The sequence below is a fragment of the Clavelina lepadiformis genome, chromosome 1, assembly GCF_947623445.1.
Source record: "Clavelina lepadiformis chromosome 1, kaClaLepa1.1, whole genome shotgun sequence".
NCBI lineage: Eukaryota > Metazoa > Chordata > Ascidiacea > Aplousobranchia > Clavelinidae > Clavelina > Clavelina lepadiformis.
The window spans coordinates 13,751,891-13,764,929 of NC_135240.1; the positions used below are offsets into that span (position 1 = coordinate 13,751,891).

At 34.4% G+C, this 13,039-nt stretch overlaps 2 protein-coding genes across 2 annotated transcripts; both read right to left on the minus strand.

The window, feature by feature from the left end:
• Positions 1-1,494: 1,494 nt before the first annotated feature.
• LOC143451036 (uncharacterized) lies at positions 1,495-4,578 on the minus strand. The gene is made up of 13 exons (XM_076951665.1): positions 4,463-4,578; positions 4,210-4,354; positions 3,953-4,112; positions 3,718-3,846; positions 3,464-3,584; positions 3,264-3,350; positions 3,034-3,103; positions 2,782-2,915; positions 2,612-2,697; positions 2,389-2,495; positions 2,164-2,271; positions 1,966-2,073; positions 1,495-1,846 (listed from the first exon to the last, which is right to left on the minus strand). The coding sequence occupies exons 2-13, from the start codon at positions 4,348-4,350 to the stop codon at positions 1,718-1,720; spliced, it is 1,380 nt and encodes a 459-aa protein (XP_076807780.1). The 5' UTR covers positions 4,351-4,354; positions 4,463-4,578; the 3' UTR covers positions 1,495-1,717.
• A 3,645-nt stretch (positions 4,579-8,223) lies between these two features.
• Positions 8,224-12,854, minus strand: LOC143451053 (uncharacterized). The gene is made up of 13 exons (XM_076951666.1): positions 12,790-12,854; positions 12,538-12,682; positions 12,275-12,434; positions 12,040-12,168; positions 11,786-11,906; positions 11,586-11,672; positions 11,356-11,425; positions 11,104-11,237; positions 10,934-11,019; positions 10,711-10,817; positions 8,844-8,951; positions 8,648-8,753; positions 8,224-8,513 (listed from the first exon to the last, which is right to left on the minus strand). The coding sequence occupies exons 2-13, from the start codon at positions 12,676-12,678 to the stop codon at positions 8,401-8,403; spliced, it is 1,362 nt and encodes a 453-aa protein (XP_076807781.1). The 5' UTR covers positions 12,679-12,682; positions 12,790-12,854; the 3' UTR covers positions 8,224-8,400.
• Positions 12,855-13,039: the final 185 nt, after the last annotated feature.

Genomic DNA, 13,039 nt, shown 5'->3' on the forward strand with positions numbered 1-13,039 from the left:
TTATTGTTAGAAGTAACAATACGTGTACTAAGAAAGTATTTGTCGCAAAAGACCCGCTTTTTTCTGAAACTACGTTGATACCTTTTAATTAAATGGCGTGCAATTATATGATTTTGTTATGTACTCTGATAAAGGATTTACGCAAAGTCCGAAACATATTAGTCTTTGAGTAAATATTATGACTAAATCTGCTTTCATTTTGTTATATGTAAAAATTTAATACATGAAGTATTTGTGTTTTTTACAATAATTATACCCGTGTCTTATATCATACCTTCACTACTGTAAACATGTGTAAATGGAATTATATCAAATTTCAGTATGGATATAAACAAATAGGAGTTTTTGTAAAAAAATACAAAAACAAAAACAATTTACAAGAAATTAGAGAACTGGAAAAAGCTTAACAACGAATAAACAAACCTTATTAATTGTAATTGCATGTAATTGCAGAAATTCTTGAAACGGGATATTTCCAAAAAAAGGCAATAAAATATATATGGAAATATTTGCCTTGACAAGTTCTTGTTTAAACTAACGCAATTTCTTCAATTCTTGTTTGTATATCTTTGGTTTTCTAATTTTCTATTTAATAGTTTGCGAAGTTTTGTTTCCTGTTTTCAAAATAAAATTTCAGTTTGTTAAATTCTGTACTGGAATTTTATAGCGCAAGCGTTATTTTATGTTATAAATCTCCAAGTTTTTAGTATGGTATGACATCAGAAATTTTATCCTCGGACCGAGAAAAGATTTGGCACGACCCAAACTCGGCAATGATCCAGCATTGCTCGAGCCCCGGTAACAGATCTTGTCTTCATGCAAGTTTCGGTGCAGGATATGCCTACACATTGAAATTTGTTTATTTTTGTATTGTATTGTATTGTGCAAATTTAAAACTGTTAGCCAGGACTATTGCATAAGAAGCATGCTTTGTTCATTCCTTGCTCAAAGGCATTATAGTGGTAGCTCAACTGAGAACCAAACCCTATTGGCATTTCTTCAGCACTTGCCATCCATTTTAATTAGTATGTGTCATGCCAATATAACTCTTGGCGTGTAATGTAATGGAATTTTTGTTAATAGTCTTGAGGTAAACTCAGTAAACCTTTTAGTCTATAGACGGTTTTAGAAATAGATTTGTTAACACCAATAACCATATGTTTTCATACTTTTAATTTGCATGCAATAGTCATTTTATGGTATTTCGGTTGTTATGGAGTGAAAACATTAAAGCTTTTCGGAAAAATCCACTTTGTACTTGACAATCTCCAATATCTAACAATTACATGATTTTTTTTGTCAAATGGAGTCAAAGCTAACAAATGTCTTCATGAAATAAACAATTATTTGCAAAAACAACTTTTTGTGCGTCAACCGCCGGTTTAAATGTAAGCTTACGCCTTTTGGAAGCTCTCGTAGGGTATAGTAACTGACATGAATCTTATGTGTACATCGTAAATGAATATACTAATAACCAAATTTGACAACAGTGCATACAGTAAATATCTTGTGCTTTATTTTATTATTACTCATTTTTGCAATATTCTCTAACGTTAACATTGACGAATTAATATGACATTCATAAGCTAAACGTACAAGGTTAGAGAACAGCTGATAAAAGGTAAATCAACGTAAAACATAGCCTAGTTGAAGCGCATATTAAATATGTTATCTGAGTAAAACACATCTGGAAATACAGAATAATTTATGTAGGAAATTATGCATCTTCAGCCGCAAAAACCGCATCAACAAAGGGACCTCCAACCATGACTTGTGCCGTGATTCCTGATCGATCTTCACATACCTCTGGGTTATAACCATAAAGGAAGCCTGCAGCAGCAACAACAACAATTAATGGCTCTACTTTAAAGGTATAGGCTAAATTAATCATTAGAACTATAACATTATTGTTAGCTACCAATAAATTTTAATTTGTTTCGAATCTAATGCTATGGCCAGTTTTTTACCCATTTCATTGCTTGGCCACTGCATTTCATCTTGAACAAAGTAAGCGGTTGAAGGAAGTGCACCTGGCATACCCTCGGATGATTTCCTTGTCATTCCCCACACGTCCTGAAATGGAAACGAGCAATGAACATCTCATCATAGAAGAGTTTCTGCATTAGTAATAGAGCACTAAAGTGTCCAAAAGTGATAACTTACAGCGAAAAGGAGCCCTCCAGTGCATCCAGCTCCGGAATCAACAGCGATCACGTACGTCCCATAGTCTGGCTTGGCATTCCAGGTACCATTTGTTGGTTTAGTCATATCCTAAATCATCCACCAATCAGTTAGTTGAAAACAAATAAGAAAGAAATATTATAAAATATTATGTGTATTTATTCAAACATTATTTTGTTAAATCGATTATTTTAGAACGTTGCTTACAGCATTGGTGTCATTGTAAATTTCTGATACGAGGATTGAGACCATTCCGCCGGATCCTACAAGTGTTTCAGTCGTGCCGAGCCATTCATTTAAGATGACCGGAACAGCTAACAAATACAAATAGTAATACATGTTGTTCTCTGACTCACCAAGACTGATATTAAACAAAGACAGCAATGTTAAATTCAACTTTTAGATATTTCAACTTGTTAACGATAAATACCGGTGTTCGTTGAAGTGGTTCTAGCTGCTTCCATACTCACTCCAAATTCAATATTTATATCCTCACCCGAAAAGGTACAAGTTGTGCTAAAAACGTTCGGTCAGTTCAATCAATTTGAAACTGTGTATATAGATGAAGTAATGTTTTCGTTATATTAAATAAACTCTTACGTTTCATTTTCTTGGGTGAAGTAGAAGTTCATTCCAATTTCAGCCTTTCTTCTTTGCCACAATTTACTTTGACGCAAAACGTAAGTTGCATCAGCTGGCTCCGAGTTCTTTTTGTCAAGTTTAGCATTCCAGAACTATTTTTAGGTAAAAGAAAAATAAAGCTGTTGTTAGAACAGTTTGTTTTTCTATTTTAAGAAATTTCTTCCATTTCTGTAGCGTTTTTTAAATAGCCATCTCTCTATTTCTACTCACTTTTACAGCCAACACGGGGCAAGGAAGATAAATTTTCATAGCATAAGGTCCAGTTGGAATGCTAATTGGTCTGATAAATTAAACATCATTGATCACTGGCTGTGTCATGCATTTTATTAAAGTAAAATCGAATAGGCTTTGGTAAAGATACAGATACCATGTACTTTGCCAGCCATTTGTCAGATCATATGGCAATAAAATGATCTCATAAGGTGGTGAACGAAAATTACCTGAAAATAGTTGCGGAACCGCCGAAGACACCTTGACTTCCTTGCCAGACACCATTGATTTTTATTCCGGAGCCATCTGTACGAGTTCTGTTTAAAACGAACCCGTGTAAAACATAACTTAACTTAAAATAATAACACAGATGATCGCTTAACATTTATTATCGCAGAACTTGCTTTGATAAAAAATGGGTTTTATATACCTGATCATTGCTGTGTCTCCCAGGCCGGAGCTTCCGACTGGTGTGACGTAGATCTTGTAAAATTGCATGCCCTGCAATCCAGAGATTGAAGCACTGTGCTCGCCCAAGGTAACACTTGCACCTGGAAGGTTAAAACCCGTTTAAGAATCTCGACAACAACAATCGTTAAAGCTTCTTTTCCCCAAGGACCGAGGTGAAATTGTCAAATATCTATACAATGTCAAACTACAATGTTAATGAGAGCTTTAACTTACTTATGACAGAATCGGTTTCGTTTTTCACCATGACTTCGTAACTATCGGTTTCGTTGTCCATATCCCAAGTGAGTTGGATGGAAGACTCGGTCACATCCATGACTTGGAGATTGCTTACGGGAGCAGCAACTATAGGTTCGAAAAAAACGTTTATACAGTTTTGTTGTGATATGTAAAACTTTATTGACGAGTTTTAATCACGTAAACAAGCTTGTTCAACTAAAGCTTATCTTACCAGTTCTAAATTGGTATTCAAGAGGTGCTATGTTTGCCATAATAGTTCCATTGACATCGGCCGCTGAGATAATGACTTGATAAAGAGTATTTGGGAGCAATGTGCCGAACTGGGTTTCGTTTCTGTCTACAACTTGATTTTGATCGTCACTGAGAAGTACCTGAGAAGTATAGGGTGATAAGTCTTTAATTTTTATAAAAGCTTTAGATCAACTAAAAGTGATTTCTTAAAAAAAATAGCTCACTCTGGGAACTTACATGATACTTTTCTGCTTCAGGAATTTCTTTCCATTTCAATGCAACCGCGTTGGATGTTGCTGATGCTTGCACATTTCCGGCAGATGCACTTCGGATAAGAGCAACAAGGAAGAGAGATGAAATAATCGCAAAAATATTCATAATGCTGCGAGAAAAATTAAAATTATTATAACCTGAAAAATTCCTTCCATTAAATAGTTTATATTATCAAATAGAACGTCGGACCAAATAAATGCTTTAACAAAATTTTTACCTTTATTCCAATAAAACAGTTTTACCACACAAACAAATAACTTAGTTATCACACTAGATTGAAAGAAAAAAATATGAAAAAAAGTCGTTAGTACAACTTTACGCCTTAAGTTCATTTTTCTTTACTGAACCTTAACTTTATGGAAACTAAAATACTTTTCCAGGTTTTGTTAGTTAACCTAAGCTTTTGCATAGGCACAACTGACTGGTCTGTCGAAATACATTGAACCTTTGCAATATATATATTCTCAGGTTATTTTTTCTTAGATGTAATTTGGCCTATTATCTTCAACACTTAGCACTTATTTTCTTTTTAATTCCTCCATATTCTTAAATACAAGTTACAGAGAAAGAATGGTGTTACGTAGGCAGATAACGTAATGTTTAACCTAGCTTGAAACGATAAATTTTGACTACAGCTGTAAATTATATATACTAATTCATATAAGTAGGAATAATTTTCTTTTCGAGTGTAAATATACCTTAATAATATAAATAATTAGCTTGCCAACGTTTTCAAGATGACGTAACTGCGTACGTTTAATTTGTCGTTTTAAGTCATACTTGAGATAGCGGATCATCATCAATGGGTGCCTAAGGGCAATACCGTGAATAAGATTTCATTACTTTTAAAATGTTTTGTATTTATTTATTCGTTTGTTCGTTTAGGGTGCGTATACACGAACAGGGGGGACCGAGGCGACCGCCTCGCTCGCCTCACCCTAAAGCCAATACTGGCTGAAGTAACCAAATGCTATTTGTTTCTTCAGTTGAATTGTGTTCAAATTTTGCTAATGGTTAACAAAAACCTAGCGTCCTTAGCAACAGTGGCTTAGAATGAATTTTGCGCGCCAGAGACAACTTGAACTATTTCGCTTCTCCTTTTTCTCTTATAAATGAATAAATTGAGCCAGTTGCATATTTAGAGTTGTGTTAAAGGGGGAGCAAAACATTTTAAAGGCTGGGTCCAAAATTCCCGCGTTCAGCAACTCACCAAATATTGCGGATTTTATGCCTCAAAAATTGTTTAAAGCGCCTCGAAATAAAATCTATGCTCATATGTATTTGCAAAATAGCTAAAAATTTGTTCAACTTTACTATCAGAAACACAGCTAACCGGGTTCAATTCTAAGTTGTACTACCGTTGTAATGCATTATAGTTAAGTATGAACGACGCTTTCTACTGTTCAGTAGTCCTGATGAGCTGTCCCAAATTCGTGCAATACAAAAAAATCATAAAACCAAACACCAAAAATAAATTTGTATTCACTAGAACTTGCAAGAATACAAGTTCGAGCAGTGGAAAATTATCATTAAGTTTAAGTCGTGCATCGTCTTTCTTCAGTCCGAAGATAAAGGTTGTGATAGCATGCCATATACCATACCAGGTTGCCTTACCTGACTGTATCAAGAGCTTGGCGCATTCATTGCACGGAAATAAGGATCGAGACGTAGATAATATACAGCCTTCCAAAGATTTCCCATAACTATTGACAACAGCATTCATTTCAACATGACAAACTGCAAGATTGAAAACAACGGTTGATTATAACAATGACATATGATTACAGTTTCCTCTTGTAACTTAAAGAAAAACTAAGTGAAAATTGTTTATTGGTTGATATACCAAAGAAAAAAACGAACGCGGATGCATGAACTAAATACACTGTCGAATCCTAGACTGTATTTAGAAGCAAGTGTATACGAGGAAACTGGATTCTCATTTGTATATAACATTCTGTACCAGATGCAAATTTAGTTGGAATTTAGGGTTTAAAAATATGTTATGGGTGACCCTAAAAACTTTTTTCTTTGTTTAACGCATCCTTTTACCTTCAAGAAAGCAATTAAAGCCTACAGCATTTGCCCAAAATGCACCACCACGATCATTTTATTTTGAAGTTGTGTCTGACCAATTTCAAGTTGGTTGCCGTGTTGCAGTCGCCATCCTAACCATGACACGGTGGCAGGGTATATTTCGGGTCTATTCTGACAAAAAATACTTTATTCTGTCTTTTATTAAAACACAAAATTAAAAATTGCCAAACATGTAACAAACTTGCCTCTAATTATGAAAAAAGTGGTGAAAAGTGTGACGTCACCATGTGAAGTCAACAAGCCTGATAGCTGTCCTTAAAATCAAATGTGATAGCAATAGTTATAACCACCTAACGTGTTTTGGATCCAATGCGGCTTTGTATGTAAGCGAAGTTTATTTTCAGCATATTATTGTTTCAAGGAACAATACGTGTACTAAGAAAGTATTTGTCGCAAAAGATCCGCTTTTTTTTTAATCTACGTTGATACCTTTTAATTAAATGGCGTGTAATTATACGATTTTGTTATGTATTCTGATAAAGGCTTTATGCAAAGTCGGAAACATGCTAGTCTTTGAGTAAATATTATGACTAAATCTGCTTTCATTTTGTTATATGTAAAAATTTAATACATGAAGTATTTGTGTTTTTTACAATAATTATACCCGTGTCTTATATCATACCTTCACTACTGTAAACATGTGTAAATGGAATTATATCAAATTTCAGTATGGATATAAACAAATAGGAGTTTTTGTAAAAACAAAAAAAAACAAAAACAATTTACAAGAAATTAGAGAACTGGAAAAAGCTTAACAACAAATAAACAAACCTTATTAATTGTAATTGCATGTAATTGCAGAAATTCTTGAAACGGGATATTTCCAAAAAAAGACAATAAAATATATATGGAAATAGTTGCTTTGACAAGTTCTTGTTTAAACTAACGCAACTTCTTTAATTCTTGTTTTTATATCTTTGGTTTTCTAATTTTCTATTTAATAGTTTGCGAATTTTTGTTTCCTGTTTTCAAAATAAAATTTCAGTTTGTTAAATGCTGTACTGGAATTTTATAGCGCAAGCGTTATTTTATGTTATAAATCTCCGAGTTTTTAGTATGGTATGACATCAGAAATTTTATCCTCGGACCGAGAAAAGATTTGGCACAACCCAAACTCGGCAATGATCCAGCATCGCTCGAGCCACGATAACAGATCTTGTCTTCATGCAAGTTTCGGTGCAGGATATGCCTACACATTGAATTTTGTTTATTTTTGTATTGTATTGTGCAAATTTGAAACTGTTAGCCAGGACTATTGCATAAGAAGCATGCTTTGTTCATTCCTTGCTCAAAGGCATTATAGTGGTAGCTCAACTGAGAACCAAACCCTATTGGCATTTCTTCAGCACTTGCCATCCATTTTAATTAGTATGTGTCATGCCAATATAACTCTTGGCGTGTAATGTAATGGAATGTTGTTTTTAATAATCTTGAGGTAAACTCAGTAAACCTTTTAGTCTATAGACGTCTTTAGAAATAAATTTGTTACAGCCAATAACCATATGTTTTCATACTTTTAATTTGCATGCAATAGTCATTTTATGGTATTTCGGTTGTTATGGAGTGAAAACATTAAAGCTTTTCGGAAAAATCCACTGTGTACTTGACAATCTCCAATATCTAACAATTACATGATTTTTTTGTCAAATGGAGTCAAAGCTAACAAATGTCTTCATGAAATAAACAATTATTTGCAAAAACAACTTTTTGTGCGTCAACCGCCGGTTTAAATGTAAGCTTACGCCTTTTGGAAGCTCTCGTAGGGTATAGTAACTGACATGAATCTTATGTGTACATCGTAAATGAATATAATAATAACCAAATTTGACAACAGTGCATACAGTAAATATCTTGTGCTTTGTTTATTATTACTCATTTTTGGCAATATTCTTTAACTTTAACATTGACGAATTAATATGACATTCATAAGCTAAACGGACAAGGTTAAAGAACAGATGATAAAAGGTAAATCAACATAAAACAAAGCCTAGTTGAAGCGCATATTAAATATGTTATCTGAGTAAAACACATCTGGAAATACAGAATAATTTATGTAGGAAATTATGCATCTTCAGCCGCAAAAACCGCATCAACAAAGGGACCTCCAACCATGACTTGTGCCGTAATTCCTGATCGATCTTCACATACCTCTGGGTTATATCCATAAAGGAAGCCTGCAGCAACAACAACACTTAATAGCACAACTTTGAAGGTACAGGCTAAATTAATCATTAGAAATATAATATTATTGTTAGCTACCAATAAATTTTAATTTGTTTCGAATCTAATGCTATTGCCAGTTTTTTACCCATTTCATTGCTTGGCCACTGCATTTCATCTTGAACAAAGTAAGCGGTTGAAGGAAGTGCACCTGGCATACCCTCGGATGATTTCCTTGTCATTCCCCAAACGTCCTGAAATGGAAACGAGCAATGAACATCTCATAATAGAAGAGTTTCTACATTAGTAATAGAGTACTAAAGTGTCCAAAAGTGATAACTTACAGCGAAAAGGAGCCCTCCAGTGCATCCAGCTCCGGAATCAACAGCGATCACGTACGTCCCATAGTCTGGCTTGGCATTCCAGGTACCATTTGTTGGTTTAGTCATATCCTAAAGCATCCACCAATCAGTTAGGTGAAAAAAAATTTAAAAATATATTATAAAATATTATGTATATTTATTCAAAAATTATTTTGTCAATCGATTACACAATGTAAAAAAAAAAAAAAAAATTTTTGTTCCCAGGTTCTAATCGATTTTTCCCTATTGCTTAGGACCAGTAAGTGTCGAAAATCAACTTTATTTGATATAAACTTTGTTTTTGTGGTTTAGAGACTGAAATTCTAAAATCGCAATATTTTTGAGAAAAGATATCAAAGATATGGCTAAAGAGCATCCAAGATGGATGTTAATCACTTTTAAATGTTAATATACTCTGCAATATTTGCTCATTCAGTCCACCTGAAAGAAAACTATGAGAATGTTAAGACTTTGTTGAATGTTTTAAAGTACGATCAATATAACTGGGAAGTAATTGGGGACTTTAAAATGGTAGCGTTTTTGATGAGTATGCAAGGGGGGTTCACCAAGTATCCTTGCCACCTTTGCCTTTGGGATAGTAGGGCTACCACAGAACACTACAAAAAGCAAATATGGCCAAAACGAAACGAATTTGTTGTTGGAGAGAAAAACGTAAAGCAAACTCGGTTGATTAACCCAAACAAAGTGCTTATGCCACCCCTTCACATAAAACTTGGGCTTATAAAGCAATTTGTGAAATCATTGGATAAAGGTGGTGACGCATTCCAATTTCTCAAGAACTTGTTTCCTAAACTATCAGAAGCTAAAGTAAAAGCTGGTTTATTTATTGGCCCACAAATTAAAAAGATTCTCAAGTCGAATGATTTTATCCAAATGCTTAATGATGTTGAAAAGAAGGCTTGGGATAGCTTTGCAGATGTGGTGAATGGGTTCTTGGGCAATAACAAGGAAGATAACTATGCCGAACTCGTTGCCAATTTGGTAAAGTCTTATGAAAACATGGGGTGCAGAATGTCCATGAAAGTACATATGCTTGATGCTCACTTGGACGAGTTTAAAGACAATATGGGAGCTTATTCAGAAGAACAAGGGGAGCGATTCCATCAAGACATAAAATATTTTGAAAGGAGATACCAAGGGCAATATAATGAAAGCATGATGGGAGAATATGTCTGGGCCTTGATGCGGGAAAGTGATGTAGAGTACAAAAGAAAATCCCGCAAAACATCCCATTTTTAACTGATTTTATACTTGAACTGTTTTAGCCTGAAATATTTATTTGGTTTTGCATTTAACATTTAATGATGGTATTGATTCGGATACAGTTAATACATTTATGTGCAAATTCCCATGTACCAAATGCCTGTGCTTTGTGATTTGATTTTAATAACAAAAATTCTAATTCGTTGCCTGTTAATTATGCAAACTCAGAATTAACCCTTTGCCAGACAGAAAAATAGCCAAAAGTTGGCTGTAATTTGCTTTGCGGAAAAGCAATCGATAGCCTACGACTAACGCGTCAGAATATTTAGTAAATACATTGATAGAATATAACTTCTTAGTCGATGCCAAGCGATTAAAAATGGACTTACAGCGATCAAAGACAGTTTGGTAAATATCCATTTCCTTTAGGGTAAATCAGTATAACCATGCACAATATTGCACATACCAGCAAATTCAAAAAATTACTCTCCTAACCACAAAATCAATGTTTGGAATGAACTATATTGATTTTTGGAAGTTTCTAGGTGAGAGAGATCAGGAAATATCAATTAGAACCCGGGAACAAAAATCGTGTTACACGGTGTTATTTTAGAACGTTGCTTACAGCATTGGTGTCATTGTAAACTTCTGATACGAGGATTGAGACCATTCCACCGGATCCTACAAGTATTTCAGTCGTGCCGAGCCATTCATTTATGATGACCGGAACAGCTAACAAATGCAAATATTAATACATGTTGTTCTCTGACTCACCAAGACTGATGTTAAACCAAGACTGCAATGTTAAATTCAACTTTTAGGTATTTCAACTTGTTAACGATAAATACCGGTGTTCGTTGAAGTGGTTCTAGCTGCTTCCATACTCACTCCAAATTCAACATTTATATCCTCACCCGAAATGGTACAAGTTGTGCTAAAAACGTTCGGTCAGTTCAATCAATTTAAAACTGCGTATATAGATGAAGTAATGTTTTCGTTATATTAAATAAACTCTTACGTTTCATTTTCTTGGGTGAAGTAGAAGTTCATTCCAATTTCAGCCTTTCTTCTTTGCCACAATTTACTTTGACGCAAAACGTAAGTTGCATCAGCTGGCACCGAGTTCTTTTTGTCAAGTTTAGCATTCCAGAACTATTTTTAGGTAAAAGAAAAATAAAGCTGTTGTTAGAACAGTTTATTTTTCTTTTTTAAGAAAGTTCTTCCATTTCTGTAGCGTTGTTTAAATAGCTATCTCTCTATTTCTACTCACTTTTACGGCCAACACGGGGCAAGGAAGATGAATTTTCATAACATAAGGTCCAGTTGGAATGCTAATTGGTCTGATAAATTAAACATCATTGATCACTGGCTGTGTCATGCATTTTATTAAAGTAAAATCGAATAGGCTTTGGTAAAGATACAGATACCATGTACTTTGCCAGCCATTTGTCAAATTATAGGGCTATAAGATCATCTCATAAGGTGGTGAACAAAATTTACCTGAAAATAGTTGCAGAACCGCCGAAGACACCTTGACTTCCTTGCCAGACACCATTGAGTTTTATTCCGGAGCCATCAGTACGAGTTCTGTTTAAAACGAACCCGTGTAAAACATAAATTAACTTAAAATAATAACACAGATGACCGCATAAAATTTAGTATCGCAGAACTTGCTTTGATAAAAAATGAGCTTTATATACCTGATCATTGCTGTGTCTCCGAGGCCAGAGCTTCCGACTGGTGTGATGTAGATCTTGTAAAATTGCATGCCCTGCAATCCAGAGATTGAAGCACTGTGCTCACCCAAGGTAACACTTGCACCTGGAAGGATAAAACCCGTTTAAGAATCTCAAAAACAACAATCGTTAAAGCTTCTTTTCCCCGAGGACCGAGGTGAAATCGTCAAATAACTATACAATGTCAAACTATAATTTTAACGAGAGCTTTAACTTACTTATGACAGAATCGGTTTCGTTTTTCACCATGACTTCGTAACTATCGGTTTCGTTGTCCATGTCCCAAGTGAGTTGGATGGAAGACTCGGTCACATCCATGACTTGGAGATTGCTTACAGGAGCAGCAACTATAGGTTCGAAAAAAACGTTTATACAGTTTTGTTATGATATGTAAAACTTTGTGGACGAGTTTTAATCGCGTAATCAAGTTTGTTCAACTAAAGCTTATCTTACCAGTTCTAAATTGGTATTCAAGAGGTGCTATGTTTGCCATAATAGTTCCATTGACATCGGCCGCTGAGATAATGACTTGATAAAGAGTATTTGGGAGCAATGTGCCGAACTGGGTTTCGTTTCTGTCTACAACTTGATTTTGATCGTCACTGAGAAGTACCTGAGAAGTTTATAGGGTAATAAGTCTTTAATTTTTAAAAAAGTTTTAGATCAACTAAAAGTGATTTCTTAAAGAAAGCAAATAGCTCACTCTGGGAACTTACGTAATACTTTTCTGCATCAGGAATTTCTTTCCATTTCAATGCAACCGCGTTGGATGTTGCTGATGCTTGCACATTTTCGGCAGATGCACCTCCGATAAGAGCAACAAGGAAGAGAGATGAAATAATCGCAAAAATATTCATAATGCTGCGAAAAAATCAAAATTATTATAACCTGAAAAATTCCTTCCATTAAATAGTTTATATTAGCAAATGGAACGTCGGACCATATAAATGCTCTAAAAAACTTTTTACCTTTATTCCAATAAAACAGTTTCACCACACAAACAAATAACTTAGTTATCACACTAGATTGAAAGAAAAAAATATGAAAAATTCGTTAATACAACTTTACTCCTTAAGTTCATTTTTCTTTACTGAACTTTATCTTTATGGAAACTGTAATATTTTTCTAGGTTTTGCTAGTTTAACCTATGCTCATAGGCACAACTGACTCGTCTGTCGAAATACATTGAACCTTTGCAATATATATATTCTCAGGTCA

Coding starts and splice junctions, on each gene's coding strand:
- LOC143451036 (XM_076951665.1), bottom strand. CDS start 4,350: ATGAATATTTTTGCGATTATTTCATCTCTCTTCCTTGTTGCTCTTATC. Junction 4,113..4,209: donor CTGAAGCAGAAAAGTATCAT/GTAAGTTCCCAG, acceptor TATACTTCTCAG/GTACTTCTCAGTGACGATCA. Junction 2,496..2,611: donor AACCACTTCAACGAACACCG/GTATTTATCGTT, acceptor TGTATTTGTTAG/CTGTTCCGGTCATCTTAAAT.
- LOC143451053 (XM_076951666.1), bottom strand. CDS start 12,678: ATGAATATTTTTGCGATTATTTCATCTCTCTTCCTTGTTGCTCTTATC. Junction 11,673..11,785: donor GGAGACACAGCAATGATCAG/GTATATAAAGCT, acceptor CGTTTTAAACAG/AACTCGTACTGATGGCTCCG. Junction 11,020..11,103: donor TTCACCCAAGAAAATGAAAC/GTAAGAGTTTAT, acceptor GAACGTTTTTAG/CACAACTTGTACCATTTCGG.